The sequence below is a fragment of the Leopardus geoffroyi genome, chromosome A1 (assembly GCF_018350155.1).
Source record: "Leopardus geoffroyi isolate Oge1 chromosome A1, O.geoffroyi_Oge1_pat1.0, whole genome shotgun sequence".
Classification (NCBI taxonomy): domain Eukaryota; kingdom Metazoa; phylum Chordata; class Mammalia; order Carnivora; family Felidae; genus Leopardus; species Leopardus geoffroyi.
The window spans coordinates 87,786,544-87,814,464 of record NC_059326.1 but is presented as its reverse complement, the minus strand read 5'-3'; the positions used below and the strand labels follow the sequence as shown (position 1 = coordinate 87,814,464).

Genomic DNA, 27,921 nt, shown 5'->3' with positions numbered 1-27,921 from the left:
AAGAGAGGCCTGGATGTCTCAGATCTTCATCAGCCATATGCCCACCCATTTCTCCATTATCCATACATCTGTTCATCTAACATCCATTTATACAACCACCTATCCACTCACCACCCATCTGCCATCCATTCTCTGTCCATGCATCCATCCATCCACTACCAACCCACCCATCTGTGCATCCATCGATCCACCATTCACCATCCATCCATCCATCCATCCTTCCACCATTCACCCACCCATCCACCATTCCCCCACCCACCCATCCATCATTCACCATCCATCCACCCATCCACCACCCATCCATCCATCCATCCATCCACCATTCACCCACACACCCATCCCTCCATCCAACATCCCCCACCCACCCATCCCTCCATCCACTATCCCTCACCCACCCATCCCCCACCCACCCATCCACCATTCACCATCCATCCATCCATCCATCCATCCACCACTTACCCACCCATCCATCCACCATCCCCCACCCACTCACCCATCCATCCACCATCCACCCACCCATCTCCCACCACCCATGCATCCTCCCATCCACCATCCACCTGGCTGTTAAGAGCTAAACTGGTCTCTCTGTGGTGTTCCTCACAACCTGTCAGTCCCTGTCCAGGTAACCATTAGAATGATTTCAGGGAGGGTGGGCTTGCCTCTCGGTGGCAATAGGAGTCATAAGGCGTCCAGCCTTTGTGAAAGTTATGCAATTTCAGGCAGGCAGAAGGCAGAGCAGCATGGTGAAGTGAAACATGAGCTTTGCTTCCAGCTTCCTGTATGTCCCTGCACTGTCCTTTCTCCGTCACGGGCCTCAGTTTCCCTGCCTTACCTGTGCACACAGCTTGGGATCCCTGCAGTTGGGAAGCCACCGAAGCATCAGGAACAGCCACCTTCAGTTCACCCACCCCCGGGAAGCCTGAGGGCTGAAGACCTGGGTGACCCATCCATGGACAAGGCAGCGGTGAAGATCCAGGCTGCCTTCAAAGGCTACAAGGTCCGCAAAGAGATGAAGCAGCAGGAAGGACCCGTGTTCTCCCGCACGTTTGGGGACACTGAGGCACAGGTGGGGGATGTCCTGCGTCTAGAGTGTGTGGTGTCCAGCAAGGCGGATGTGCGTGCTCGCTGGCTGAAGGACGGCGTGGAGCTGACTGACGGCCGGCACCACCACATCGACCAGCTTGGGGACGGCACTTGCTGTCTGCTGGTGACGGGCCTGGGCCGTGCAGACGCTGGCCGCTACACCTGCCAGGTGAGCAGCAAGTTCGGCCACGTGGCCCACAGCGCCTGTGTGGTAGTCAGCGGGACGGAGAGCGAGGCGGAGAGCTCCTCGGGGGGCGAGCTGGATGACGCCTTCCGCCGAGCAGCCCGGCGGCTGCACCGCCTGTTCCGCACCAAGGGCCCGGCCGAAGTATCGGACGAAGAGATCTTCCTGAGCGCAGACGAGGGCCCGGCGGAGCCGGAGGAGCCGGGGGACTGGCGGACGTACCGCGAAGAAGAGCACTTTGTCTACATTCGCTTCGAGGCGCTTGCTGAGGCCCACCGTGCGGCCACCTGCTTCCGGGAGATGTTTGGCACCATGGGCATCGGCGTGGACATCAGCCTGTCAGAGCAGGGGCCCCGGGGGTGGAGATGCGCATCAGCAAGGTGGCTCCTGCCCCCGCAGCAGCTCAGGAGGTGGTGCCCCGGCCGCTGACCACAGATGCCGGTGAGTCTGCGCGCTGTCTGTGGCGGGGCCGGAAGGGGGAGGGGCGACAAGGGAGGAGGGGTGGGGGCAGGGTCTGGAGGGGAAGGGCGGGAAGAGGAGGGGCGGGACCAGGAAGGGGGAGGGGCGACAAGGGGGAGAGGCGGGGTCAGGGCCTGGAAGGGGAGGACAGGAAGGGAGAGGGCGGGGCCTGGAAGAGGAGGAGCGGGGCTGGAAAGGGAGGGCGGGGCAGGGAAAAGAGGGGACGGGGCCTGGAAGGGGGAGGGGCCTGGGATGAGGAGGGTTGGGGCGGTAAAGGGTGGAGCCTAGAATGGGGATGGGGCGGGGCCTGGAAGGGAAGGTGGGGCGGGGCCTGGAAGGGAGGGCGAGGAGGGGGGCCTGGAAGGGAGGGTGGAGCAGGGCCGGGAGGGGTGGGGGCAGGGCCGGTGTGACCTGAGTCAGCTGAAGACTCAGGGAGCTGGCTGGGCTCCAGCTTGCGGCCACTGCGGATGCAGCTGCCTGAGCTGGAGGAGCCCTGAATTTGGGGTTAGAGCTCGGTTTAAGTCCAGCTCTGTCTGTTACGTGCTAGCCACTCTGAGCCTCAGTGTTGTCTATGAAGTGGGTATAGGAATATGGACTTTCCAGAGTTTGTGTTTGCTCCGTGAGGGTTTGGGGTAAAACCAGTATAAAAGGTGGCATTCCACGGCCCCCATCTTCTGCTCCAGCAACTAAAATTACTTTTAAAGCTACTCCACCATTCCCTTGTGTTTCCCTAGGAGTAAAGAAGGTATATAACCCCATGGCCTCATGTCTGGAAACCTCCCCTGTGCAATTATGGGCCATTCTCATGCTTGCAGCCCACAAGACTTCTGTCTTTCTTTACCTGCCCCTCCTACCTGTTTCCTGCCCACTATCCCTCTGGCTTCTCAGTGGCTTGAGATGCAGGCTGGCAAGGAGAGGATCCTCCTAGGGAACAGGAGTGAAGCTGGCAGACGCAGAATTGTGTTTAGCCCCGGGGTCTGCAAGCACTCCCACGTGAATGGGTGCCGGGAACTGGATGCACGTTGAGCCGCTGGCAGCTGGGCTAACTGGTGGAGACCCTGGGGCCAGCTCATTGCATACCCTGCCTGACCCTCCCAGCCCCAGTGTTCCTGACTGAGCTGCAGAATCAGGAGGTGCAGGACGGGTACCCCGTGAGCTTCGACTGTGTGGTGACAGGCCAGCCGGTGCCCACTGTGTGCTGGTTCAAGGACGGCAGGATGCTGGAGGAGGATGACCACTACATGATCAGTGAGGACCAACAGGGCGGCCACCAGCTCATCATCACTGCAGTGGTGCCTGCAGACATGGGTGTCTACCGCTGCATGGCTGAGAACAGCATGGGTGTGTCATCCACCAAGGCAGAGCTCCGTGTGGACCGTGAGTGTGGCAGCCCCCAGAGAGCACTGGTTTGGGTCGGACAGGATGTGGAGCCTCATATCTTGTGGCTGGGGTGGGGGCAGAGACCTTATCTCCTTGGGAGGTGCCTAGGCTGGAGAGGGGCCTGGGACAGTTTGGAGGTGTCCGGCACACTTGGGCAGTTAGCTATGGCACAACAAGAAATATGTACTTGGTCTTGTTCCGGGTTCCTAGCACACAGTTCTTAAATCCCTGGAAGTTTCCCGAGTGATAAGGGACCAGGAGGCATGTTGTATTCTAATGCCGAGACTCCTGGTGGGCCTCAGGACAAGTACATCCATTTGATTGTTGACAGAAGTGCAAGGGCAATTAAGTGGAGGCAGGATAGAATTTCAGATTCAAGGATAGAATCTCAAGTAGTGCTGGAGTCATTGGGACATTTATAGGCAAAGAATTAGACCTTGGCTTTATACAAAAATTAGCTCAAAATGGACTATATATGTAAATGTTAAATACAAAACTATGAAGGTTTCAGGAAAAAAAATAGGGAAAAATATTTAGGATCCAGGAGAACACTCCTTAGATTTGATACTAAGCACACCCATAAAAGGGAAAATTGGTAAAAGTTATGAATGTTTGCTCTGAGAAAGACCCCGTGCAGAGGGTTGTCAGAGTACAGGATGGGAGAAGGTATCTGCAAACCATATATCTAGTAAAGGACTTTATCTAAAAATATATACAATAAATTCTACCTCTGAAACCAATAAAAATAAGGAAAGCATGAAATATATGTGCAGGAAAACTTTGGTTTGTGAGCATAATTCATTCCGGAAGCATGTTTGTAATCCAAAGTGCTCGTATATCAAAGCAAATTTCCCCATAAGAAACAATAGAAACTCAGATGACTTGCTCCACAGCCCCCAAATACTCATATAAAAATGATTACAATACTGTAATATAATGCAAAATAATCAAGAAAATACAAAATATAAAGAAAAATTAACATGTACTTACCCTGAAAACGTTTGTGGCTGTGTAAGGGAGACAAGGGAGAGGAGGATTATTGTGTAGGGCAACCTTCACTATCACTAATGGAATCACTGCTATCTATTGGTTCCATGGAACCTCCTGCATGGGGGCCATTTTATACACTCACACGGATGTTGACCTCACTACAGTATTAATAAACTCTTGTCACGTATTGAATGTAACTGTCAATAAGGCAGCAGAGGAAATGATCTATATCTCCAGGCAGCCTGACCTAGAATGAAGCTAAGCATTCCTACCTAAGCTCACTCTTGTATGGAAAAGCAAAGGGCTGTCCATAGGTGATTGGAAGTGACAAAAAAAAAAAAAAAAAAAAAAAGCACAAGTGCCAGTTGTGGGCACCTTCCAATGTTTTGAAAAACCACTGATTTCTGTGAAATGCCATGGCCTGAGACTGAGCATGAGCATCTGAGCATAGAAGACAATCACCCACAATCCTGCAGTGAGAGAGAAAGAGAGAGAGAAGAACCATTGGCTCAGTTGTAATCATGTGACATTCAGTGTCACGTACTACTCATATTGCAACACATCGCTCAGTTTATCAAGTTAAAATTTATTAGAAATGTTTGCTCATCTTGTGGAATGCTCGCAGAACAAGTTGTTCACAATCCACAGTTTTACTGTGTATATAAAGAATGGTCAACAGTAAACAATAAAAAAAAAGAAATTAAAAATCCAGTTAGAACAGGAGCAAAAGACATGTCCAGATGTTTCACACCAGAAGACACCCTGAAGGCAAATAACATGGAAGATATTCACCATCATTAGCCACCAGGGAAATGCTGATCAAAACCCCAGCGAGACGTCACTCTACACTTAGCAGGATGGCTAAAATAAAAAATAGGGACAACACCCAGTGCTGGCGAGGAGGCAGAGAAACAGGATTGATTATGCATTGCTGGCAGGAATGTAACATGGTACACTCCATCTGGAAAAGAGGGTGGCAGTCAGTTACAAAACCAACCGCATAGCTAACATGTAATGCAACAGTTGCTGTTTTTGGTGTTTATCCCAGATAAATGAAATCCCAAATTCATAATAAAACTTGTACCCAAAGGCTCTTAGCAACCTTATTCTCAACAACCAGTTGTCACAACTGTGACCAGCTGGTCACAACCCAGCTGTCCTTCAGTGGGCGATGGTTACATAGTGGTACAGCCATTGTAGGGAACACTGCTTGGCAAGGAAAAGGGATGTGTCAGTGTCACCTTCTGTAGTTATGACACAAGCGACCTCGGTTGCTGGAGACTGAAGGGTATATAAGGTCTGAGAAAAACTAGGTTATCTCTAACAGATTCACGGGAGGCCAAAGCAAACCTCCCCCATCCCAGTTTTGGTGGGCACTTCTAAGACCTGTATATGAGTTTCCAAGGGGCCGGGAACACAGGGGCCCAGGAGAGATCATCAAGCAACACTAACAAGATGTAGGGCCAAATGTGGAGTCAGTATCATCAGCACAACTGCACACAACAGTAAGTCAGTTACCTCGAATGAGACCAGATTGTGTGTTTACCCAGTAGGAGATATTTCATTCTGCTGTGTAGATCTGGATTTCCATCTGCTCTCACTTTCTTTCTGCCTGAGGGACATCTTTCTGCATCTTTTTTGTAGTCTGGGTATGCTAGAGTTCTCTCAGCTTTTGTATGCCTGAAAGAAACATCTATTTCTATTTTGGTTCTGGAAGATATTTTTGTTAGGACGTTTTTTTTCCCTCTTTTTCATTCTTTAAAGGTGCTGTTCCACTGTTTACTAACTTGCATTGTTTCCACCTGAGAAATAGGATGCCATTCTTACCTTTGTTTCTCTGTGCAAAATTTGCCTTTTCTCTTGGGATTTGAAATGTTTAGATATTTACACACCATCGAAGTTGTTGTTTAAAAATGTGCAATTCAGTGGATTGTAGTATATTCATAATGTTGTGCGACCAGCATGACCATCCAGTGCCAGAGTGTTGCAGACTTTGAATCTGAAGTTCTCTCGTGTCCAGCAAGAGAGCAGATGCAGAATTGCATATGAGAGAGGCTAATGTCCGGGAGGAGACAAGAGCCCCAAACAGGGGTTTCGTCTCTGTATTGATTGAGCTCTCAAGGTTTTACATATGTGGTGAACTTGCTGAAGAAACCAATAAGCTAGGGACCAATAACTTGTGTGTGTAACAAGCAAAGGGTTCTGGGGGCGAGTGGCATTAGAAGTTGAGATTAAATCTAAGTGTGGTTTTGATTTGTATTTCCCTGATAAGGAGTGACGTTGAGCATCTTTTCATGTGGAGGTTCCTCAGAAAATTAAAAATAGACCTACCCTATGACCCAGCAATAGCACTGCTAGGAATTTACCCAAGGGATACAGGAGTACTGATGCATAGGGGCACTTGTACCCCAATGTTTATAGCAGCACTCTCAACAATAGCCAAATTATGGAAAGAGCCTAAATGTCCACCAACTGATGAATGGATAAAGAAATTGTGGTTTATATACACAATGGAGTACTACATGGCAATGAGAAAGAACGAAATATGGCCCTTTGTAACAACGTGGATGGAACTGGAGAGTGTGATGCTAAGTGAAATAAGCCATACAGAGAAAGACAGATACCATATGTTTTCACTCTTATGTGGATCCTGAGAAACTTAACAGAAACCCATGGAGGCGGGGAAGGAAAAAAAAAAAAAAAAAAAGAGGTTAGAGTGGGAGAGAGCCAAAGCATAAGAGACTCTTAAAAACTGAGAACAAACTGAGGGTTGATGGGGGGTGGGTGGGAGGGGAGGGTGGGTGATGGGAATTGAGGAGGGCACCTTTTGGGATGAGCACTGGGTGTTGTATGGAAACCAATTTGACAATAAATTTCATATATTGAAAAAAAAAGTTGAGATTAAAGCACAATGATACACCAGATGGACAGTGTTTCTCTGTGGGTGATACAGCCAAGCAGCTCCTGTCTCCAAAGTGTAAGGTTGCTGGAGCAGGGTGCCTCAAGGCTAACAAAGCACCTTTTCTCTAGCTAAAGTCGGGTGCTTCTACCCTGTAGTGGCTTTCCGCCTCTAACTGGTCTCGGACACTTTCATCCTGTCGAGGCGGCTTTCCATCCTAAGCCTTGTTAACTCATTAGTGCAAGCTCAGGGAATTATTATTTTTATTTGTTTAACATTTACTTATTTTTGAGAGATAGAGTGCAAGTGGGGGAGGGGCAGAGAGAGATTGAGAGAGAGAGAGAGAGGGAGAGAGAATCCGAAGCAGGCTCCAGGCTCTGAGCTGTCAGTACAGAGCCCAAGGTGGGGCTCAAACTCTAGAACTGTGAGATCATGACCTGAGCTGAAGTTGACACCTAACTGAGTCACCCAGGCGCCCCCAAACTCAGGGAATTCTCATGCTTATTTCCCACACCAGAGCATTTCTGTCATCCCAGAAAGAAACCCTGTGTCCATTCACTGTCAATCCCCACTCTGCCTTCCCTGGCCCCTGGAGACCACTAAACTACTTTCTGTCTCTGTGGGTTTGCCTGTTCTGGACATTTCATATAAATGGAATCATATGATACGTGGCCTTTTGTGTCTGGTTCCTGTCACTGAACATGTCCCAGAGATCCATGTGTGTTGTAAAATACATCAGTACCTCATCTGTTTTTCAGGTTGAACAATACTCCCTTGTATATGGACTGCTTATCCATTCATCAGGTGGTGTTTATCCATCAGTTGTCTTGGGTCTTATAAGTAATGCTGTTGCACACATCTGTGTACAAGTAATTGTGTTTTGTGACATACGTGTTCAGTTCTCTTGGACACATACCTAGGAGTGGAATCACGTGGTCATATGGCAATTCTGTGGCTAACTCTTGGAGGAATGGCCATGCTCTACAGGGGCTGTGCCATTGTCAATTCCCACCAGCAATGGATGCAGGTTCGAATTCCCTACATCCTCATCAGTACTTGTTATTATTCACCTTTTTATTTATTAAAAAAAATTTAATGTTTATTTATTTATGAGAGAGAGAGAGAGCAAGCAGGGGATGGGCAGAGGGAGGGAGACAGAGGATACTGTACTGTCAGCACAGAGCCTGATGTGGGGCTCAAACCCACGAACCTTAAGATCATGACCTGCGGCAAAGTTGGACACTCAACCAGACTGAGCCACCCAGGGGTTTTTAGTAATTGCTGCCCTAAGCAGTGTGGTTTTGACCTGCATTTTCCTGGTGACTAATGATGTTGAGTATCTTTTCATGTATCTTTTATTGGATATTTGTGTATGTTTTTTGGGGGAAATGTCTACTCAGGTCTTTTCCCCATTTTCAGATTGGGTTTTGATTTTGAGTTGTAGGAGTTCTTTATATATTCTGCGTACTAGGCCATTATCAAATATATGATTTTTGAACATTTTTCCCCATTCTGAGGGTTTTCTTTCCACTTTCTTGATACACAAAATTTTCAATTTGATGAAGTCCACTACTTTTCCTTTGCTTGCTTGTACTTTTGTTGTGATGTCTACAAGACCATCACCTAGTTTTTGCTATAAACATTTACAACCATGCTTTCCTCTAAGAGTTTTACAGGTTTAGCTCTGACATTTAGGTTTGCCTTTTGTATATGGTGAGAGGCTAAGGGCCCAAATTCATCCTTGTCTTGTGGAAATCCAATGTTCCAGCACTGTTTGTGGAAAAGACTATTTTCCTCCATAAGATGGTCCTGGAACTCTTGTCAAAATCTCATTTCCATGAAACAAGTGGGTTTATTTCTGGGCTCTTCATTCTGTCTCATTTATCCATGATCTGACCATCATGCCACCACCATGCTGTCTTGATGGCTGTAGCTTCATTGTAAGTTTTGAAATCTAGACATGTGGGTCCTCCAACTTTGCTCTCGTTCAAGACTGTTTTGAGCCTCTGGGTCCTTTGCATTTCTACATGAGTTTTAGGATCAGTGTGTCTGCAGACCTTCTTGAGATCCTCCTCGGAGGTGGGGCCCAGGAAGCTGGGCTGATTCCCTCCCTCTACTGAAAGGAAAGACTTCCTGAGCACCTGATCCACAGACTGTGAAAGTTTCCAGTCTGACTAGAAACATAGTTTCCTCCGCACTGTGTCCATGGCCCCTTCAGAGGTCTCTTTCCCCATGTGCACATGCCAGTCAGTGCTTTGCTGACCCTCCAGTGAGAGGGTCCCCACTCTCTGTGTGCAGCTCTCTCTTCTCTGGCTTCTGTCCTGTGGACTCCAGCAGCCTTCATCTCCCAGGATGCCAACTCTGTCTCCTCAACTCAGGGTCTACCTGGCTCTGCCAACCTCAGTTTCCCCTCCTAGACCTGGACACTGAAGGCAGGAAGCTGGGGTGATCACAGGGCTCACCATTATTTCCTATCTGTAAGGGATCAACAGGAAATTCTCTGACACCAGCTGGGGGTCCTACAATTCACTCAGCTCTGGCCCCATCTATGTGGAGATGGCATCAGACCCCACAGGCTCAGCCCCACAAGACCACCCCCACTTCAGACGCCAACCCCAAGTCCAGACATCACCTGTGCTCTGACCCACAGGCAACAGATCACAGGTTCCCACGGCCCCTCCTCGGGTCTGATGAATGTGCTGGAGGGACTCAGAGAGCTCAGGGAAATGTTTGACTTGCTAGATTAGTGGTTTATTACAAAAGGATATAACTCAGGGATAGCCCATTAGAAGAGACGCCCAGATCAAGATGCTGGGGAAGGGATGGGAAGCTTCCATGCCTCTCCAGGCACGTCATTCTCCCCACATCTCTACGTGCTCCCCAGCCTTCAATCCCCCCCAATGCTGAGACTGTCCCTCTGAGTTTTCATGGGGGCTTCTTGCATAGACATGATCGATTAACCCATTGTCCATTGGTGATTGATTCCATCTCCCCTTCCCAGAGGTCAGGGGCAGGACTGAAGCCTCCAACTCTCTGGTCCCACGGTGGGGTCCACAGGCCACCAGCCGCCATCCCTAGGGGCTTTCTAAAGTCACCACAACAACATGAATTTGGGCTTGTTATGAACACCGTGACACCTTCATTGCTGTCTTCAGTTGGGAAACCCAAGGGCCTTAGGACCTCTGAGCCAGGAACAGTGACAAGGGCCGAGTCTGTATTTCTTATAAATCACACTATCACAGCCATTGTCCCACATATTCAGTATGGGAGAAGGGGAGGCTGTCGGGGCTACTGCAGCAGGGACCAGGTGGTAGAAACAACAGAAGTGTACTGCTCGTGGCTGCAGTCAAGCTCTTCCTCGCATGGGGTTGCTTCCTGTCAGGGCACTAATGCCATTGCCATGGTGGGGGCTCTGCTGTCAGGAGCTCCTGACTCCCTGACTACCTCCCAGAGCACCCGCTTTTGACACCAGCACACTGCAGGTTTCCACATTTGAGGTCAAGGGGACACGAACATCCTGCCTACAGCAGAGGGTGAGTCCAGACCCTGTTACTCCTTCACGGCTGGCTGTATATGTCACCCCTTGTTCCCTAGTGGGGAAGACTGGAGGATACAGCTGTGGCTGCTCTCTGCCAGTCACAAGGCCCAGCATCACCCAGTATTGACAATTTGTTGGGACTTGCAGTTAGATACAGGCCTGGAAACATGGAGACAGCCTGGGGTGTGGAGGGGACACCGTCTACCATGTGCCCCATGGCCTCTCCCCCAGGAGTGTCAGTGGCTCCTAGGGATGACCTCGCACTGAGAGCCAGGTGGCTAGCCTCTGGTGGGGGGCCATGCCTGGGCAGGTGGGGCACAGGGCTCACTCCAGCCACTGTTCCTCTCCCAGTGACCAGCACGGACTATGAAACTGCGGCCGATGCCACGGAGACCTCCTCCTACTTCAGCGCCCAAGGCTACCTGTCCAGGTAGAGGTCCATGTAGACCCAGGCAGCACCCAGCAGGCTGGTGGTGCAGGCCCAGGGGGGCGGCAGTGCTGGCCTGGGCAGACGGAACCTGAGTCCTGGAGCTCTCAGCCAGGCCCTGGCAGTGTCCTGCCAGCAAGCAGGGGTCTGCAAGAGCCATCCAGGCCTGACCCCTTGCTGGTCCACCTCATGCCCCTTCTCTGTTCTCCCACCAGCCGGGAGCAAGAGGGCACGGAGTCTACCTCAGAGGAGGGGCAGCTGCCCCAGGTGGTGGAGGAGATGAAGGACCTCCAGGTGGCCCCTGGCACACGCCTGGCCAAGTTCCAGCTCAAAGTGAAAGGTGAGGAAGAGAGACAGATGGCCCGGAGCGCCATCTGGACAGTGGAGGCTGGGTGGGCATGGGGGCCAGGGGGTTCTGAGGGCAGGACGCGCTGGCCGGGGGCTGTGTGCTGACCAGTCCCCTGTGGTCCCAGGCTACCCAGCGCCACGGCTGTACTGGTTCAAAGACGGGCAGCCCCTGACGGCTTCTGCACACATCCGCATGGCTGACAGGAAGACGCTTCACACCCTGGAGGTTGTATCTGTCACCAAGGAGGATGCTGGCCAGTACTCAGCCTACATTAGCAACGCCGTGGGCGCCGCCTACTCATCAGCCCGGCTGCTGGTCCGAGGTGGGTGCGGGGGACTGGGAGTCCCCACCTGGGCAGTGCAAGTGGCCTGGGTGGGGGCAGGCAGGCAGTGAAACAGACCCACAAGTGTGGGAGCACCAGGAGACTGCGGAGGAGGAGGTCAGAAGTCACTTTTGGAGGATGGGTATGAGCTCCTTTGTCCCAAGTTCTGAGCATCGCAAGGTGCTCCCAGGTCACGCCAGAAGGAGTGGCAGAGGGACCCAGCTCTGCCCAGGCTTCACTCGCCCTTCGGTGCCACCCCACGTGCTGGCTCCAGATCGACGCCCACACTCTTGGGGCCGTGGAGGGTTGTGTGTATGAGAGTGGGTGGGACACCCCTACAGACTCCTACCCCCAGCAGGTGCACACGCCCAGAGGAGGGAGGCCCCCTGGTGCTACAGGCCTGACTTCCATTTCTTGTCTCTTTCAGGCCCCAAAGATCCCGAAGAGAAGCCAGAATCAGGTGAGCCGACTCAGGTGGGCAGAGGTGGGTGGGTGGCTCAGCAACGTGAGTGAGGGACACAGCGTCGCAGGTGGAGGAGGGTGCACTGTAGGCTGTGGGGACCCAACCTCCAGATGGGATGGGGCTGGGACCTGGGAGGGGGGCCTTGGTGCCCCGAGGATGGGGAGCAGGGGTTCGACATGCATTCATCACCAATGCTTGCTGTTTCTCCAGATGTGTACCAGCAGCTGGTGCCGCCCCGATTCCTGGAAAGATTCACCTCCAAGAAAGTGAAGAAAGGCTCCAGCATCACCTTTTCAGTGAAGGTGGAAGGTGGGGCCCTCCTACTGTCCTGCCCCTTGACAAGAACAGCCAAACCCAGGATCAGGGCGGGCCCCGCCCCCTTCCTACCTAGGACTCCTCCCTCAGGATCAGAGCGGGGCCCCTCCCTCTTCCCACCTAGGACTCCTCCCCCAGGCTCAGCGGGGCCCCTCCCTCTTCCCACCTGGGACTCCTCCCCCAGGCTGAGCGGGGCCCCTCCCTCTTCCCACCTAGGACCCCTCCCCCAGGATCAGAGAGGGCCCTGCCCTCTTCCTACCTACGACTCCCCCCAAGGCCCTTCAGTCTTCCCATCTCCCCAAGTCTCCTTCACTGTTCCCTCCCGCCCACAGGGTGCCCGGCCCCAGCCGTGCACTGGCTGCGGGAGGAGGCTGAGCGAGGCGTGCTGTGGATTGGCCGTGACACGCCAGGCTACACGGTGGCCAGCTCTGCACAGCAGCACAGTCTGGTCCTGCTGGATGTGGGCAGACAGCACCAGGGCACATACACCTGCATCGCCAGCAACAGCGCTGGCCAGGCCCTCTGCTCTGCTAGCCTGCACATCTCTGGCCGTGAGTGGGCGTGGGTGACTGCGGGCAGCTGACCTTCACTGAGCCCCCGACCCAGAGCCCTCTCCTGCTGGCCCTCTGAACACAGAGCCCCATGGGCCAGCTCCCACCCCTGTCTTGTAGGCTCTGCATAGCTGGATGAGACCCTCCTAGAAGCCTCCTGCCCCCCTGAGTGTTTTCCTCCTGGGCCACACTCCACCTTGGGGCTCCCAAGGGCCAGGGTCAAGGTCCCTGCTGGGGGGTAGACACCCTGGGTCAGGTCCCCGCCAGAATTGGCTCAGGGCTGTGGGGCGTCATCCTGAGGCTCATCCTGTTCTCCTGACAGTGCCCAAGGAGGCAGGGGCAGCAGAGGAGCATGCTGGGGTGAAGGAGGCCCTCATCTCCACCTTCCTGCAGGGGTGAGTAGGGGAAGCAGGTCAGCAGCAGCAGGCCTGGGAGTGGGGCGTTGCCGCCCTTGGAAGGGAACCCCATCCAGACTGCAGCCCAGCCTTGCCCCTCAAGGACTCTGTGGCTTGGGCCAGGCCCTGTCCCTCTCTGTGCCTCAGTGTCCCCACTGTAACACCAGGGCTTCGGCTGAAGCATTCCCTCAGGATGCCCCTCCCCTTTAGGACCCAAGCCGTCTCCACGCAGATGTCAGAACCTGCAGGTTTCACTGATCTTGCTGGGCAGAGGAAAGGTATGGGCTGATTGGGAGCAGGGAGCAGGGTGGGGGTTGATGCACCCAGTGCAGGGGTGAGGCATGGAGGAGGCTGCTCCAGGCCACAGCTGCTCCAGAAATACCTGCTTGTCCTTTCTGGGCCAGGGCTTCCTGCCCTCTCCTGGGCCTGATTTTGAATGCTAGTTGGTGTCAGGGCCATTTCTGAGCCTTGCAGATCTGACCCTTGGCTCACAGCTCACGCCCAGCAGGCTGTGTGGATGCCTGGCCTGGACACAGGTGGCAGTGATGGCTAGGTGAAGGCAGTGCAGGAGGCAGGTGCTGGGCATGCCAGCATCCAGACCTGATCTGTCCTGGATGCTCCCCTGTCCCCAGCAGGGTCCTTCGGTTCATTTCCTGGCCACCTGCACAGGCCCTTCTGGCACCTTCGGGTATTTGTAACTTTTTAATGGAAAGCAGGGAGTCTGCACAGAAGTAGAGAAGGGAAGGCCATGTGCTCTGTGTGCTGGTTGCCCACCTTTGGGGTCACTTCTCGGCTGACCCCCATTCATCCAGGCAGCCCTCATTCACTCTTGACCCGACCCTGCAAAGCTTCCAGCAGTGATGGCCCCAAGTCTGTGCATTCCTCTGCACTGCTGACACTTGAGCCCAGGTCCAGGCCTGGAGAGCACAGGTCTGCAGGGCCTGCAGCTAGCTGAGCCAGCTTCTGGTCCCCAGGAGAGCCCATGGCGGTGGAGGCCCGTAGCCACTTGTCCCTGGCTGAGGTGGGCACAGAGGAGTTCCTGCAGAAGCTCACCTCCCAGATCACAGAGATAGTGTCGGCCAAGATCACGCAGGGTGAGGGCGCCGCTGGCTGTGGGGCAAGGGTAGGGGCAGTGACTGAATTCCCTTGTCCATGCACCCTGGGGACCCACGGGGAGGGGATATGGGCCAGGCCCTTCCTGGGCATCACATGCCCTATGCCCCCAGCCAAGTTGCAGGTGCCTGGAGGTGACAGTGATGAGGAATCTAAGACACCGTCTGCATCCCCCTGGCATGGCCGTTCCCGCCCCTCCTCCAGCGTCCAGGAGTCATCCTCAGAGTCGGAGGATGGGGACTCCCGTGGCGAGGTGCTCTGATGGGGCAGTGGGGGGCAGGCAGTGGGCAGGGCACCGGTGGGGGGAGGAGTGGGAGCACAATACTGCCACCTGGGATGGCCTGGACCCCTGGGCCCTCTGGGGTGGCCTCACTGCCACCCTGATGGGATTTCCATCAGCAGAGTTGGGTTGAGCTTGTCCTGGAACTTCTGGAACCTCAGGATGGCTTCTCCCCCAACGTGATGCCAGGCACCCCGCAGCCTCAGGAGGCCCGGCTGGCTCCAGTCTGGGTTTTCCCTGCTCTGGGGTCTTTGTGGGGGCTGTGGGGGCCTTGGTAGGTCAGGCTGGCATCCCTCTCGTCTGACTCGGCATCATCCCCCCCAGATCTTCGACATCTATGTGGTCACGGCTGACTACTTGCCCCTGGGGGCCGAGCAGGATGCCATCTCACTGCGGGAGGGCCAGTATGTGGAAGTGCTGGACTCTGCCCACCCGCTGCGCTGGCTTGTGCGCACCAAGCCCACCAAGTCCAGCCCCTCACGGCAGGGCTGGGTGTCCCCTGCCTACCTGGACAGGCGGCTCAAGGTACCGGATGGCTGGGGTGGGGTCCTGGGATGGACCCCTGGGTCCTCCCACAGGGAAGGGCTGGGCCAGAGACTGGACCACCTGCAACCATCCCCCATTTTCTCACCAGCTGTCACCCGAGTGGGGGCCCACTGAGGCCCCCGAGTTCCCGGGGGAGGCCGTGTCTGAGGATGAATACAAGACAAGGCTAAGGTGAGGGTCCGGCAGGCAGGGGCAGGAGCGGCTTTGTGGCCTCCAGGTAGCCTTGGGGGTGCTGCCCACATTGCCGGGCTTGTTCTGAAGGTGGGCGGCGGTGGGCTGCATGGGAGGAGGAGGCCGCCCGCCCCCCTCAGGAGCTCCTGGGTCTCTCCTCACCCCATCCCCTCCCAGCTCCATCATCCAGGAGCTGCTGAGCTCTGAGCAGGCCTTTGTGGGCAAGCTGCAGTTCCTGCAAAGCCACCACATGCAGCACCTGGACCGCTGCCCCCATGTACCTGTGGCTGTGGCCTCCCAGAAGGCTGTCATCTTTCGAAATGTGCAGGACATCAGCCATTTCCACAGCAGGTGGGTGGGTAGGCAGGCCCCACGGCTGCTCCGGAGCCCCCAGGTGTGCACACAGACATGTGCACATGGGCCAGCCAGGCATGCACAAAGGTACAAGCACACGTGACAGTCACAAGTGCACAAAGACGAATGCATGCATATCAGTGATGCACGTGCACACATGCACACATGCTCACGCATGCCTGAGAGAACTTCACTGACTGGGTTTACCCACTGGTGCACCACACCCCTGTTTAAGGGCACAGATGTCCCTAGAAACACAGGCATGTATACCTGGCTCGCCCACAGAAGTGCCTGTAGTATCCTTGCCTGCTGCCAGCACCCATATGTGAGAACGCTCCAGAAACTTCTCCAAACACATGACAGGCACGTCCCACGACATGCATTTCTGTGTACACAGACACAGGCATGCATACCTGCATTCAGACGCACACTCTGACACGTGTGGGCATGCATGTGTACACGACACACACACGTCATGTGTGCAGATGTGGATGCCCGCACACACCGCACCTGCAGCCTCTCCAGCCCAGACCTGGGCAGCAGCCTGTTTCTCCCCCAGCCTGAGGGCTCGCCATCCCCCTGACCACTGTCCCCTGTTCTGCAGCTTCCAGAGGGAGCTGCAGCAGTGTGACACGGATGATGATGTGGCCATGTGCTTCATCAAGAACCAGGCGGCCTTTGAGAAGTACCTGGAGTTCCTGGTAGGCCGCATACAAGCCGAGTCTGCGGTGGTCAGCACAGCAGTGCAGGAGTTCTACAAGGTGCCCCCCAGCCCACGCCTCATAGTTTTCTGAGAAAAGCAGGGCCCCTGAAGCTCTGGGCTCAGCTTCAGAGAGTGACACCGCGGGGGCAGGAGGAGGGTGTGAGGCCCACCGGAGGGAGGAGCAGTGCACATGTATGCACATGTGCATGTACCCCACGCCCCAGCCCTCCAGCTTTCCGCCCTGGTAACACTGGCCATTGGGGGTGCACATGTGTGTCCCCAACCCCGTGCTGCGGTTCCCACAGAAATACACGGAAGACGTGCTGTCAGCCTTAGACCCCTCGCAGCCACCACCACCGCCCCTGCAGCACTTCCTGGAACAGCCTGTGGAGCGGGTCCAGCAGTACCAGGCCCTGCTCAAGGTACAGGGCTGCCGCGTGGCCGCCCTCCCTGGCCTTGGTGGGTGGTCAGGCAGACAGGCGGGCGGTGGGGCTCGGGCCTGACGCCTTCTCCCCCAGGAGCTGATCCGCAACAAGGCGAGGAACAGGCAGAACTGCGCGCTGTTGGAGCAGGCGTATGCCGTGGTGTCGGCCCTGCCGCAGCGCGCTGAGAACCAACTGCACGTGTCGCTCATGGAGAACTACCCAGGCACCCTGCAGGCCCTGGGCGAGCCCATCCGCCAGGTGCTGGGCACGGTGGAGGGCCTGGCGGGGCCACGTGGGTGGGGGGAGTGGGGTACGGTGGAGGGCCTGGTGCGGGGCCATGTGGGTGTGGGGTGTGGGGTGCTGTGGAGGGCTTGGGCAGGGCCATCGGGTGCAGGGTGTGGGGCATGGTGGAGGGCCTGACAGGGCCATGTGGGCGCCGGGTGCAGGGCAGGGTGGAGGGCCTGATGGGGCCACATGGGTGCCGGGTAGAGGACACGGTGGAGGGCCTGGCGGAGCTATGTGGGTGCTGGGTGCTGGGCGCGGTGGAGGGCCTGGGCGGGGCCACGTGGGCTCCAGGTACCGAGCTGACTGAGAGCCGAATGCTCCCCAGGGCCACTTCATCGTGTGGGAGGGGGCGCCGGGCGCACGGATGCCCTGGAAGGGCCACCATCGGCATGTCTTCCTGTTCCGCCACCACCTGGTGGTCTGCAAGCCCAGACGGGATTCCCGCACCGACACCTTCAGCTATGTCTTCCGGAACATGATGAAGGTTTGCGGGTGCCCATGGAGCCCGAGTGGGGCAGAGGGGGTGCCGGCTGGGCAGGGAGTGTGGAGTCCTGCTTCCAGACAGTCAGTTTGCATCCCGCCTCCCCCCACAGCTGAGCAGCATCGACCTGAATGACCAGGTGGAGGGTGATGACCGCGCCTTCGAGGTTTGGCACGAGCGAGAGGACTCTGTGCGCAAGTATCTGCTGCAGGCGCGGACGGTCATCACCAAGAATTCCTGGGTGAAGGAGATCTGCGGCATCCAGCAGCGCCTGGCCCTGCCCGTGTGGCGTGAGTGTCCTGGCCATGGCAGTGCTGCCAGATTGGGAGCCTGAGCCTGACCTGAGTACAGGAAGCCTCGGGGTTCACACAGCCCCCCACCCCAGCACAAGACAGGCACCCAGACTGTTAGGGACGTGAGGGACCTGGTAACCCCAGGTCGGCTTCCCCACCTAGGACAGGAGAGAGGATCCCCTTTCTCCACAGTTCTTTGTTACCCACCCAGCTTGCCTCACTCACCCTGACTCCCATCGGACCCAGGTCCTGGATGGAAGGTCGCAGGGGGTGGTGTCCATAACAATCTCACTCTTTGACCTTGAGGCTTCTGGCTGTGCCAGGGACGCACCAAGGACTTGGGAGGGGGGGCTATCCCACCCACCAAGAGCTCAAAGCCTGTGTGTGTGTTTGTGTGTGTGCACGCGTGCACCTAGAACCCCCAGATTTCGAAGAGGAGCTGGCAGACTGCACAGCCGAGCTGGGTGAGACTGTCAAGCTGGCCTGCCGTGTGACAGGCACACCCAAGCCCATCGTCAGCTGGTACAAAGGTAGGCCCCTGGGGCTCAAGGGATGTTGATCCTGCACCAGGAAGAGGCGCTGGGAGGGAATCCATCCCGGGCAGGGGCTGGGGAATGAGGGGAGGCCTGCTGGGGGGCTGGGCACAATCACCGCCAGCCTGGGTGGGTGCGTGGGTGGACGAGGTGGGACAGAGTCAGAGGGCGTGCACCCATGATCCCGACACAGTGATCGTACCCACCCCAAACTCACTCCTTAGCTCTCCGAGGGCTCACACCCTGTCCCAGGCACCAGGCCCTGCCAAGGGGTGCTGGTTGTCTAGGGGAGGAGACAGATGGCAAACCAGGAGACAAACATGTGGCATGAAGGCGACACGGCCAGCTAGAGAAATGAGGCAGAGGGGGCAGCTGGCAGGCCTCCCTGGTGAACATTCAGGAGCTCTGGGTGGGCAACCAGAAGGCCAGGAGCAGGGAGAGGGCACTGAGGCTGGCTCTGTGGTCAGGGTCCCCAGGAATACCCCCACTTCTGGCATCAGCTGCACTTTGGGGGTCTCTGGGAGCACCTCCACTTCTGACATTCTGGGGTTCCATGGGACCACCCCCACTTCTGACACCAGATGCAGCTTGGGGGTCCCTGGGACCACCCCCACTTCTGACAGCAGATGCAGCTTGGGGGTCCCCGGGACCACCCCCACTTCTGACACCAGATGCAGCTTGGGGGTCCATGACCACCCCCACTTCTGGCACAAGCTGTAGTCTGGGGTCTCTGGAACCACCCCCACTCTGGCATCAGCTGCAGCTTGGGGGTCCCCGGGGACCATCCCCACTTCTGGCATCAGCTTCACTTTGGGGGTCCCCATGACCACCCCCACTTCTGACACTGGCTGTATTCTGGGGGTCCCCGGGGACCACCCCCACTTCTGGCATCAGCTGCACATTGGGGGTCCCTATGACCATCCCCACTTCTGACACCGGCTGTATTCTGGGGGTCCCCGGGACCAACCCCACTTCTGGCATCAACTTCACTTTGGGGGGGTCACGACCAGCTTTGGATTCAATGAATCACCTGAAGGACTCACAGAACTCAGCAGAACATTCCGCTCAGGGTGTGCTTTATTGCAGGAAAGGGAAAAGCAACATGGGGAAGGGTCCCAGGGTCCCCCCACCCAGTGGTTATGCAGACTGCATGTTCCTCCCGCATGCATGTGTGGCAGCACTCAGTCTGGCCCTTTGGGGACATCCCTCTGAGCCTTGCGGCTTGTGGCCTTGTGTCCAGGGCCTCTGTTCGGGGTCACTCATGCAGGCACAGGTGACCTGTCACGGCCCCTGCAGAGGTCAAGCTAATGACATGTGACCTTAAGCCCCAGCCCTAAACCACAGTGTAGTACAGCCATCTGACATGGTCCAAGGCCCCCAGGTAAACTGAGACACTCTCACTGTGGGTCACTTGGGCTGGCAGACAGGTCTCCAAGTCCTCAGTTCAGTCTGAATAACCAAGTCCAGTCCCAGTTTTGGGGAGCTGTCCCAGGGGCAGGCCCTCGGGTTGAGCAGCCAGGGGCACTGGTTTGTCCTTCATGGCTGAGGATGGGGCTAGAGTGGATACTGGTGGTGTTGCTGGGACACAAGAGGGGCCTTCCCCGTGTCCTGCGGTCAGAGCCACAGGCTGAAGCTGGGGGACACAGGGACTGGTTCCCGTCAGCAGTTTGGGAGAGCGGCCCCAGGGTCGTCTTCTGGAGGGAGGCCCTGCAGCCACCTTGTCTTGGGGTCTGAGGAGGTCCATCCCCAGCTGCCTCCCCTGCACAGAACCTGGGAGGGTACCTGTCCATCCCGCTGTCCCCTCATGGCCAGACCTTTGACCTGTGAGGACGGGTTCATACCCTCCATCCTGGGAGGGACAGAGTGGTTCATACAGTTTGCTGGAAGCAAGAACGAACCCCTGGGGCCACCTGTTTTGGCCAGGCTGCCTCCAGGAGGGTGTGCTGGCCAGAGCCCACGTCCAAGGGGAAAGGGGGACGTGCTGCCCAGGAGTGGACAGTGAGTGCTCTGGAGGGGATAACTTGGCTGGGGATAGCTGTGTCCAGTGACCAGACTGCCTCCCCAAGGGGTGGATGGAGGAGGTGGGGGCAGCCACATGGTCAGCCTGTGTTGACACATGCTGTCACAATACACGCAGCGCACACAGTCATGTGGTAGGGACAGAGCTGCTGTGACCCAAAGCAGCGTCATGGCAGGAAACCCCACCGGTATCTGACGGAGACACTGATTTGCCAGGATGGGGAGTCCGCCCCCAGCCTGGCCTCTGAGCGGTGTCCCATGCAAGAACCTCACCTCGTTCACTGCCCTATGGAGGGGTCTTCAACTGACCGGTCTGTAGCCTCTCAGGCTGTGTCTTTTGCAACAGCTCAAGGCTGGTGGGCACATAGCAGTCTTCACTGCGAAGAGCATCGCCAGTGGAGCCACACAGTTGGCCCTGAGCTCTGCCCATGGAACTGGGACCCGGCTCCCCGCCATGTGGCCTGGACCGCTGCTGCGCTCACTGCATAGCCTGGGTCTCCCCTTAGCTGGATGACAGGGCGGGGGAGGGGGAATTGGAGGGAAGGTCCCCTAGAAGGTTCTGTCCCAGTACATGAGTCTGTAGGTGGGGGTCCCCTTTGTAGGCATCGAAGAGGTAAAGGTTGGTTATTGAAATGGAGGAACTCAGCGTGGGGAGACTTCTGACTTGCCAGCCAGCAGAACGGCAGAATGTCATGGGTGGACGCTTCCCATGTTAGGAGCAGAGAGGGGCAAGTGCTGACCCACCCACAGGGGCCACATGTCCAGAATGGAGGGCCCCGGACACGAATCAGAGACCTCGCCTCGAGAATGCGGAGAGGTCCTGGTGCCTGCGTGCCTGAGGGTGGAAGAGCAGGATCCATTGCTCTGCACGGGGGATCCCCTTACAGCAGCCTGTCTACACCTACTGGAGCCATAGGAGCAGTTGCCTTTGCCCAGCCACCTGCTCCCTCTGGTGGCTGCTGCCACCTCTGCGCCTGGAGAGTCCACACTGGAATGTCCCCTCCCCACATTTCCTCTGGCCCCGGAAACTGCATTCCGCAAACCTTGGGTCCAGAGGTAGAAGTTGCAGCCACAGAACTCTGACTTGGCCTCAAGGTGACATTCAAATCCTGTGAGTGGATGCAGGTGCTGTGAAAATCCTACCTCTCCCTGCCTGGGGTCTCTGGGCACAGGGGACCAAGGTTCACCTGTCAGGTCAGGGTGGAGAAGCAGGAAGACACAACACACTTCCGCAGCTCAGTAATGTCCCGTGTTTGGGGCTCACCCAAAATTCCGTCTGGAGCAGCATCTCTGCAAATACTGTTTTGGCTTCGGGGATGTTGACTTAGCAGCCACGTCACATCACTGTCCGAGGCTCTGTGCCCCTTGGTTGGCTGGGGACCCCCCGCAAGGTGGTGACCTTGCTGATGGGGCTCCTTCTGGCCCAGAGCAGCAGTCACATCCCCCAGTCTTTCTCAGGGCCACCTGTCAGAATGCTCCTATAGCCCTCCACTCACCTCCTCCTCCAGCCTGTCACAACATTATGGATGCCACGCAGGTTCCACCAGCCCACAGGACGGGCATCAAAGGCTCCCTGTGGGGACATGGCTCCTCTGCTGTCATCCGAAGGAGTCCTTCACAAACTTCCGGTGCCCGGCCTCCCAGCCCAGGTGCTGGCCCTCCTGCCTTCTGCCCATCCGGACTTGGTGACTGCACCCAGCATGGGCTCTCATGTTTGTTAGGAAGCCAGTCAACGTCAGGCGTCAGGAGGGAGCGTATTAGCCAAAGCACCACCCAGAGATCCGCTTTTCACCCTGCTTCTCGGTGCCCAGACTGCAGCCTCCGGCCCCACGGCTCTTCCTCCACAGGCCATGGCGGCGGTGGGGGGGAAGGGGCGGGAGGTGGTTTCCTGCCCAGTGGACCTTGTGCTGTCTGCCACCGACTCCACAGACCTGTGGGTCCTGTTACCTGGCCCAGTGGGGCCTTCTGTTTTCTGTTTATCTTCCTCCTCCTCTCGCTTCTGGAACACCTCGTCCCTGACCGTGTCCCTTGTCACCGAAGCATGAAGGGTCTGGGGTGTTTCCCCGCTTGGAAACCACGAGGCCAGCCAGATACAGATAGAAAACAAGGCCTTCTGGCTGGAGCCGCATATGCCAGTCCCCACGTTTGGGGCCAGATGTTAGCTGCAGGCAGTGGGTTGCCCCCCCAGGGGAGAAACCTCAGGTTCTAGGAGACGCTGGACTTCTATGGGGCTGCTAGCAGGCCTGCCTGTGTCCTCTTCCCCAAAGTGACTGGGTCACTTGACATGGCTTAAAAACAGTTGGCACGGGTTCCTCTGAGTTAGGGGTCATGATGCTGCTTATGAACTGTTATTTAAACAGCCTCATTTGGCACATACAAGGTCCCCTGTGAAGTTTTAGGTATTTGTGGAGGACACAGTTCCTTGCGGGGAAAGATGCACCTCTCCTGGCCTCCACGCAGGGGAGAATCGCATGATGGCTGGAGACATTCAGTTGGGTAGTGATGAGGGACATGGGCAGTGTCTGAGCGTGTCTATTGGGTGGGGTCCTGGGGAGTAATGGAATCAATGGGCAGATGAGTGAAGGTCTGCGTGCCAGAATGAGACATCGTCTGTTGGGGCCAGGTCCCTCTGCCCGGCCCCTACCTCCAGCTAGGAGCCTACTTTGCAAGGCTGCACAGGGGACATGGAGGTCTGGAGAAGGAAATGGCACTCTGGGTCAGCTTGGCCAGCCAGGCTCCCCGCCAGGGGTCCATGCTCCAGAAGTGCTCCTCCATCGCTGCCCCATGACTGCAACCCCCAAGGCAGGCCAGCCTCCTGTCCCCAGCAGGGTCTCCTCCGTGACAGCCCTGCCTTCCTTTCCAGACGGGAAGCCAGTGGAAGTGGACCCTCACCACATCCTCATCGAGGACCCCGATGGCTCATGTGCCCTCATTCTGGACAACCTGACTGGCGTGGACTCCGGCCAGTACATGTGCTTCGCAGCCAGTGCTGCTGGCAATGCCAGCACCCTAGGCAAGATACTGGTGCAAGGTGAGCCCTGGGAGGGAGGCTGGGGTGTGGGGCATCTGGACCCTGCTCTACCTTGGGGACTCAATGGGGGGGGCACAGGCCTGCGGGTGGGGCTGATGGTGGCCATGTGGATTCCGACCACATCTGGGGAACTCACTGGTGGAGTAGGGTCCCTCTCCATCATGGTGTCTCTCTCTATATCTCTTCCCCTTCCACCACTCGGTGGCCCCACAGTACCCCCACGGTTTGTGAAAAAGGTCCGGGCAGTGCCCTTTGTGGAGGGAGAGGACGTTCAGGTCACCTGTACCATCGAAGGTGCCCCACACCCCCAGATCAGGTAGGCCAGGCAGTGTGGGGGCTGGGACAGGGTCTGCTGGATGCTGGCAAAGTGTGGGTGGGCTCCATGTGCAAGCCCAGACTGCGGGGGCTGGGGAGGGTCTGAAGTCGGGGAGGCTGGGGTGGCTCTGCCTCACACTGTAGGGTTTGCCATAGATGGTACAAGGACGGGGCCCTGCTGACACCCAGCGGCAAATACCGAACCCTGAACGAGCCCCGCAGTGGCCTGCTGGTGTTGGAGATCTTGGCGGCCAACAAGGAGGACCTGGGCCACTATGAGTGCGAGGTGACATGGGCAGACATAAGGGCAGCTGAGGGGACTAGCTTGGGGCCTCCCATCACCCAGTGTCCCTGATGAAGGAGGGACCCCGGCTCCCCATCACCCAGTGTCCCTGAACCATGATGAGGGAGGGACCACAGCCCCCTATCACCCAGTGTCCCTGATGAGGGAGGGACCCCGACCCACCATCACCCAGTGTCCCTGAACCATGATAAGGGCAGAATCCTAGTCCCCCATCACCCAGTGCCCCTGATGAGGGAGGGACCCTGGCCCCCCATCACCCAGTGTCCCTGATGAGGGAGGGACCCCAACCCACCATCACCCAGTGTCCCTGAACCATGATGAGGACAGAACCCTAGCCCCCCATTACCCAGTGCTCCTGATGATGGAGCGATCCCTGGCCCATGATCACCCAGTATCCCCAGTGAAGGAGGGGATCTCTGGCCCACCATCCAGTGTCCATGACAGGGGACAGGGACCCAGATGGGAACCCTGGGTGGCATCCTCTTTTCTCCCAAAGCCACTTGCTCACCTGCAGGGCCAGGGGTGGTCTGTGGATGGTGTGTGCAGGCTGTGGCTCTTCCTGGCTACAAGGCCCCTCTGTGTGGCTGCTGTTGGTAGCCTAGGTGGGGCCTGGCCCCTATGGAGGTTCCTGTGGGAACACACAGACCTGAGCCAGCTCTGGACCCATACTGTCTGATTCAGTCACTACTGGCCACATGCAATTTGAATTGAAATCAATAAGTTACCTGTAGGTAAAGATTCGGTTCCATGCACGTGCTTGGGCCCATATGGCCACCACACTGAAGTGTGTAGACAGTGTCCCCAGTGCCTAGGAAACCCTGGGCAATGCTGGGTCTGTGTGGGAACCCTTTCTTTGGTGATAGGCTCTATGCCTCTGGGACACAGCCAGGGAGGGCCCCCACTACAAACGACCTGCATGGTCCCCAGGGAGCCGCAGGCTCTAAGCAGACTCCTGCCATCTGCCCTGCAGTTGGTGAACCGGCTGGGCTCTGCGAGGGGCGGGGCAGAGCTGTGCATGCAGAGCCCAGCTGTGCGAGCCCGGGAACAACGTCGCAGAGAGCAGCTTGCAGCTGTGGAAGGTGAGTGCTGTGGGGCTGGGTTGGGGGAAACTACCAGCTTTTCCAATCAAGGTGTGCTTCTCGGAGGAAGGGCAGTGAGGGCCAAGGAGGGGTCTGGCTGGGAGAGGAGGGGATGCAGAGGCCGTGGAGCAAGGGCTGGGTCCCAGCGCCCTACTGGGGCAGCATGAGGTGAGCCATGAGCCCAGAGCTTCAGCAAGGCTGAAGGGCTGCCCTGGGGGTGGCATCTTCCTCACCATCTCTGGGGCAGTAATGAGTGCATAGAAAGGTCTTATCTGGGCCAGGCAGGCTGCTGGACAGTAGCCAGCCAGGCCTCGTGATAGGTGGCAGCAACATTAGGTAGGACAGCTTTGCCGTGTGCAGAGCACAGGGCTGCCGGGTCTCAGCTTGGCTCCCAGGAGAGGGAGTGGTGTTGGGGTTGGGTTGTTCATGGGAAAAACAGAATGCCGTGGCTCTGCCTCCCTAACCTGGCCGGGGGTGGCCCCTGGGGTCCTGGGATGTGTCTCGCTAGGGGGAGATGTGCTTTGGGGTGGGAGGTGAAGGGTGGGCGGCAGGGCACCTCACGCCTCCACTCATGCCTGGGTCCAAGATCCCAGCTGGGCCCAGCCCAGGAATGGCTGGGATGGGGAGGGTGGCAACTGGAATCTGTTCTGGGCCTGCTCAGTCCCAGAGAGCAGCCTGATGGGGCAGGGTGCAGCCCCAGGGACAGCTTCTCCCAGTGCAAGTATCCCCACCTATAAGGTGGTAAGTCTTCTGTTCCCGGAGGCATACAAGCAGAGGCTTGACTAATACCTGGTGGAGCTTCAGCTCCCGCAGTAGGAAGGGCTGGAATACATGTCCTCCCAACTTCTGAATGTTGGCTTCTGTGATGCCTTGGGCTACTGGATCCAGTCCTTCCTGGGGCCCCATGCCTGGGCGCCTCTGTCTATCTAGACCCTCCTACAGTCAGCCTACTTGGCACCTGAAGTTTGGCCTCACAGCCTTTGAGACCCTCCACAGCCATCACATAGAGGGCAGGGGTCCTTGTTCCTGCCCCCCAGAGGATCCTGTGATGTCTGCAGGCACCTGCACTTCCTGCAGTGTAGCATCTTATGTAGGGGAGGTGCTGCATAGGGACTTCAGTGCTCCCTCTCAGGCTGGCAACAAGCATGTCCTACAGAGGCATTCACTTCATTGTCATGATGGGTCACTTTCTGTCAACGTCCGACGGCTGTGGAGTCTGGAAGAGGGGCAGCCTCCTGGTGCCTCACATCCAAGAAGGCGGGTTCTCACAAACCCAGGATTGGAGCCCAGCGCCTACCGCTTCCTAACCCTATCCTGCCGCTTCATCTTTAACCTGGTGGCTCTATGGCCAGCACGGCCCTGGCCAGCCTTGTGGGGTGGGTGCTGCCCCCTCGCTTGTGGAACCGCACTGGGCCAAGAGCCTTGCTTCGCACGGCTGCACCTCTCCAATAGCTGCCAGTACCCACTGGAGCTTAGGGCCCATCAGGTGGCTGGCCAGTTCAGGAACAAAAGCACCAGGCAGCCAAGACATGTCCTGACTACCACCCCATAGAGCAGCAGGAGGGGACCCCAGTCATCGGGGGGGGGGGGCGAGGAGAGGAGTTCTGCACACAGGGTCCAGTCTGCAGGTGGCAAACAGGCTGGCTCTCTCTGGCCCCAACTTAATCCTCACACACAGGGCATTTTGGTGCATTCCATTCTCTCTCCCAGGGGGCTTCCCTCTCCAGGAGGCAGCTAGCACAAACACGCACATGTACATACATACATGCATGTGTGCATGCACATGCTTGTGTGCACACATATACACAAATAAATGAGGCTCCCAAGGGCCATACGGATACAACTGGTACATTTAATTCATGTGCATCCAGTTGGAGACAAGTTTAAAATACTCTTGGTCATCTAAAAGGAAAATCCTTTTTCTATATGGCACTGTAGCAAAGCCTGAAATCCCACACACAAAGCCAGGGTGCTGTGTGCCCCAGGCCATGCCACTTTACTTTTTTGAGCATCCCACTCAGCTTTGTCCCTAGAATGGCAAAAGGGACTGTTGAGACCTAAGGGTACTGGTAGCCGCTGACTGCCTGCTGTCCAGCAGGGTGTGGTTGGGAGGGGGCATCTCTGTGGCAAACCTGGCCCTTCCCAGAAGTTGCAGAGGAAGAGACCTTGAGACAAGTTGGAATAGGTGCTGCTTGGTCCCAGATGAGTTCTATCCTGTCTCTGGGACTCTGATCCTCCATCTGCTGACTCCAGAGGGGTAGAAAGGTAGGGTAATCAAGGCAGTTGAATTTGTAGGTAGCTTCTATGGGGAGACCTAAGTTTCTCTACTCACTTGGAGCTCAGGACCCTGTCCAGGCATTTCTGGTTGCTCCTGATGGGATTTTCATGGCCTCATGATACAAAGCTCATATTTGCCACCTCCCTGGAGAGATGCCTTTGTTCTTTAGGAATTTTTATAAAACAGGCACCAGCCATCCCAGTTGCAGTTTGATTCCCATGAGTCATTCCTTTCCCCACTCCTAGCCTTCAGTTTTTGTCTGAGCAGTGGGACCTTAGGTTTGACAAACTCACAGGGCTCCCTGGCACATGAGCTGAAGAAAGAGCTGGAATTTCTGTGTGGACTGCCCAGATGGG

At 56.4% G+C, this 27,921-nt stretch overlaps 1 protein-coding gene across 1 annotated transcript in view; it reads left to right on the top strand.

Annotated features, from left to right (window-relative positions):
- Positions 1-27,921, top strand: part of OBSCN (obscurin, cytoskeletal calmodulin and titin-interacting RhoGEF) — a 164,583-nt gene that overhangs the window by 117,649 nt on the left and 19,013 nt on the right. The window contains 26 exon segments of the mRNA XM_045483580.1: positions 845-1,622; positions 1,625-1,708; positions 2,825-3,103; positions 10,885-10,963; positions 11,176-11,300; positions 11,434-11,631; positions 12,059-12,091; positions 12,305-12,403; positions 12,742-12,960; positions 13,283-13,355; positions 13,566-13,633; positions 14,330-14,449; positions 14,582-14,721; positions 15,073-15,273; positions 15,383-15,465; positions 15,643-15,816; positions 16,424-16,580; positions 16,828-16,944; positions 17,041-17,205; positions 17,558-17,716; positions 17,826-18,003; positions 18,423-18,536; positions 23,422-23,589; positions 23,803-23,905; positions 24,061-24,190; positions 25,179-25,287. Of these exon segments, the coding sequence (XP_045339536.1) occupies positions 845-1,622; positions 1,625-1,708; positions 2,825-3,103; positions 10,885-10,963; positions 11,176-11,300; positions 11,434-11,631; positions 12,059-12,091; positions 12,305-12,403; positions 12,742-12,960; positions 13,283-13,355; positions 13,566-13,633; positions 14,330-14,449; positions 14,582-14,721; positions 15,073-15,273; positions 15,383-15,465; positions 15,643-15,816; positions 16,424-16,580; positions 16,828-16,944; positions 17,041-17,205; positions 17,558-17,716; positions 17,826-18,003; positions 18,423-18,536; positions 23,422-23,589; positions 23,803-23,905; positions 24,061-24,190; positions 25,179-25,287 (4,153 nt within the window).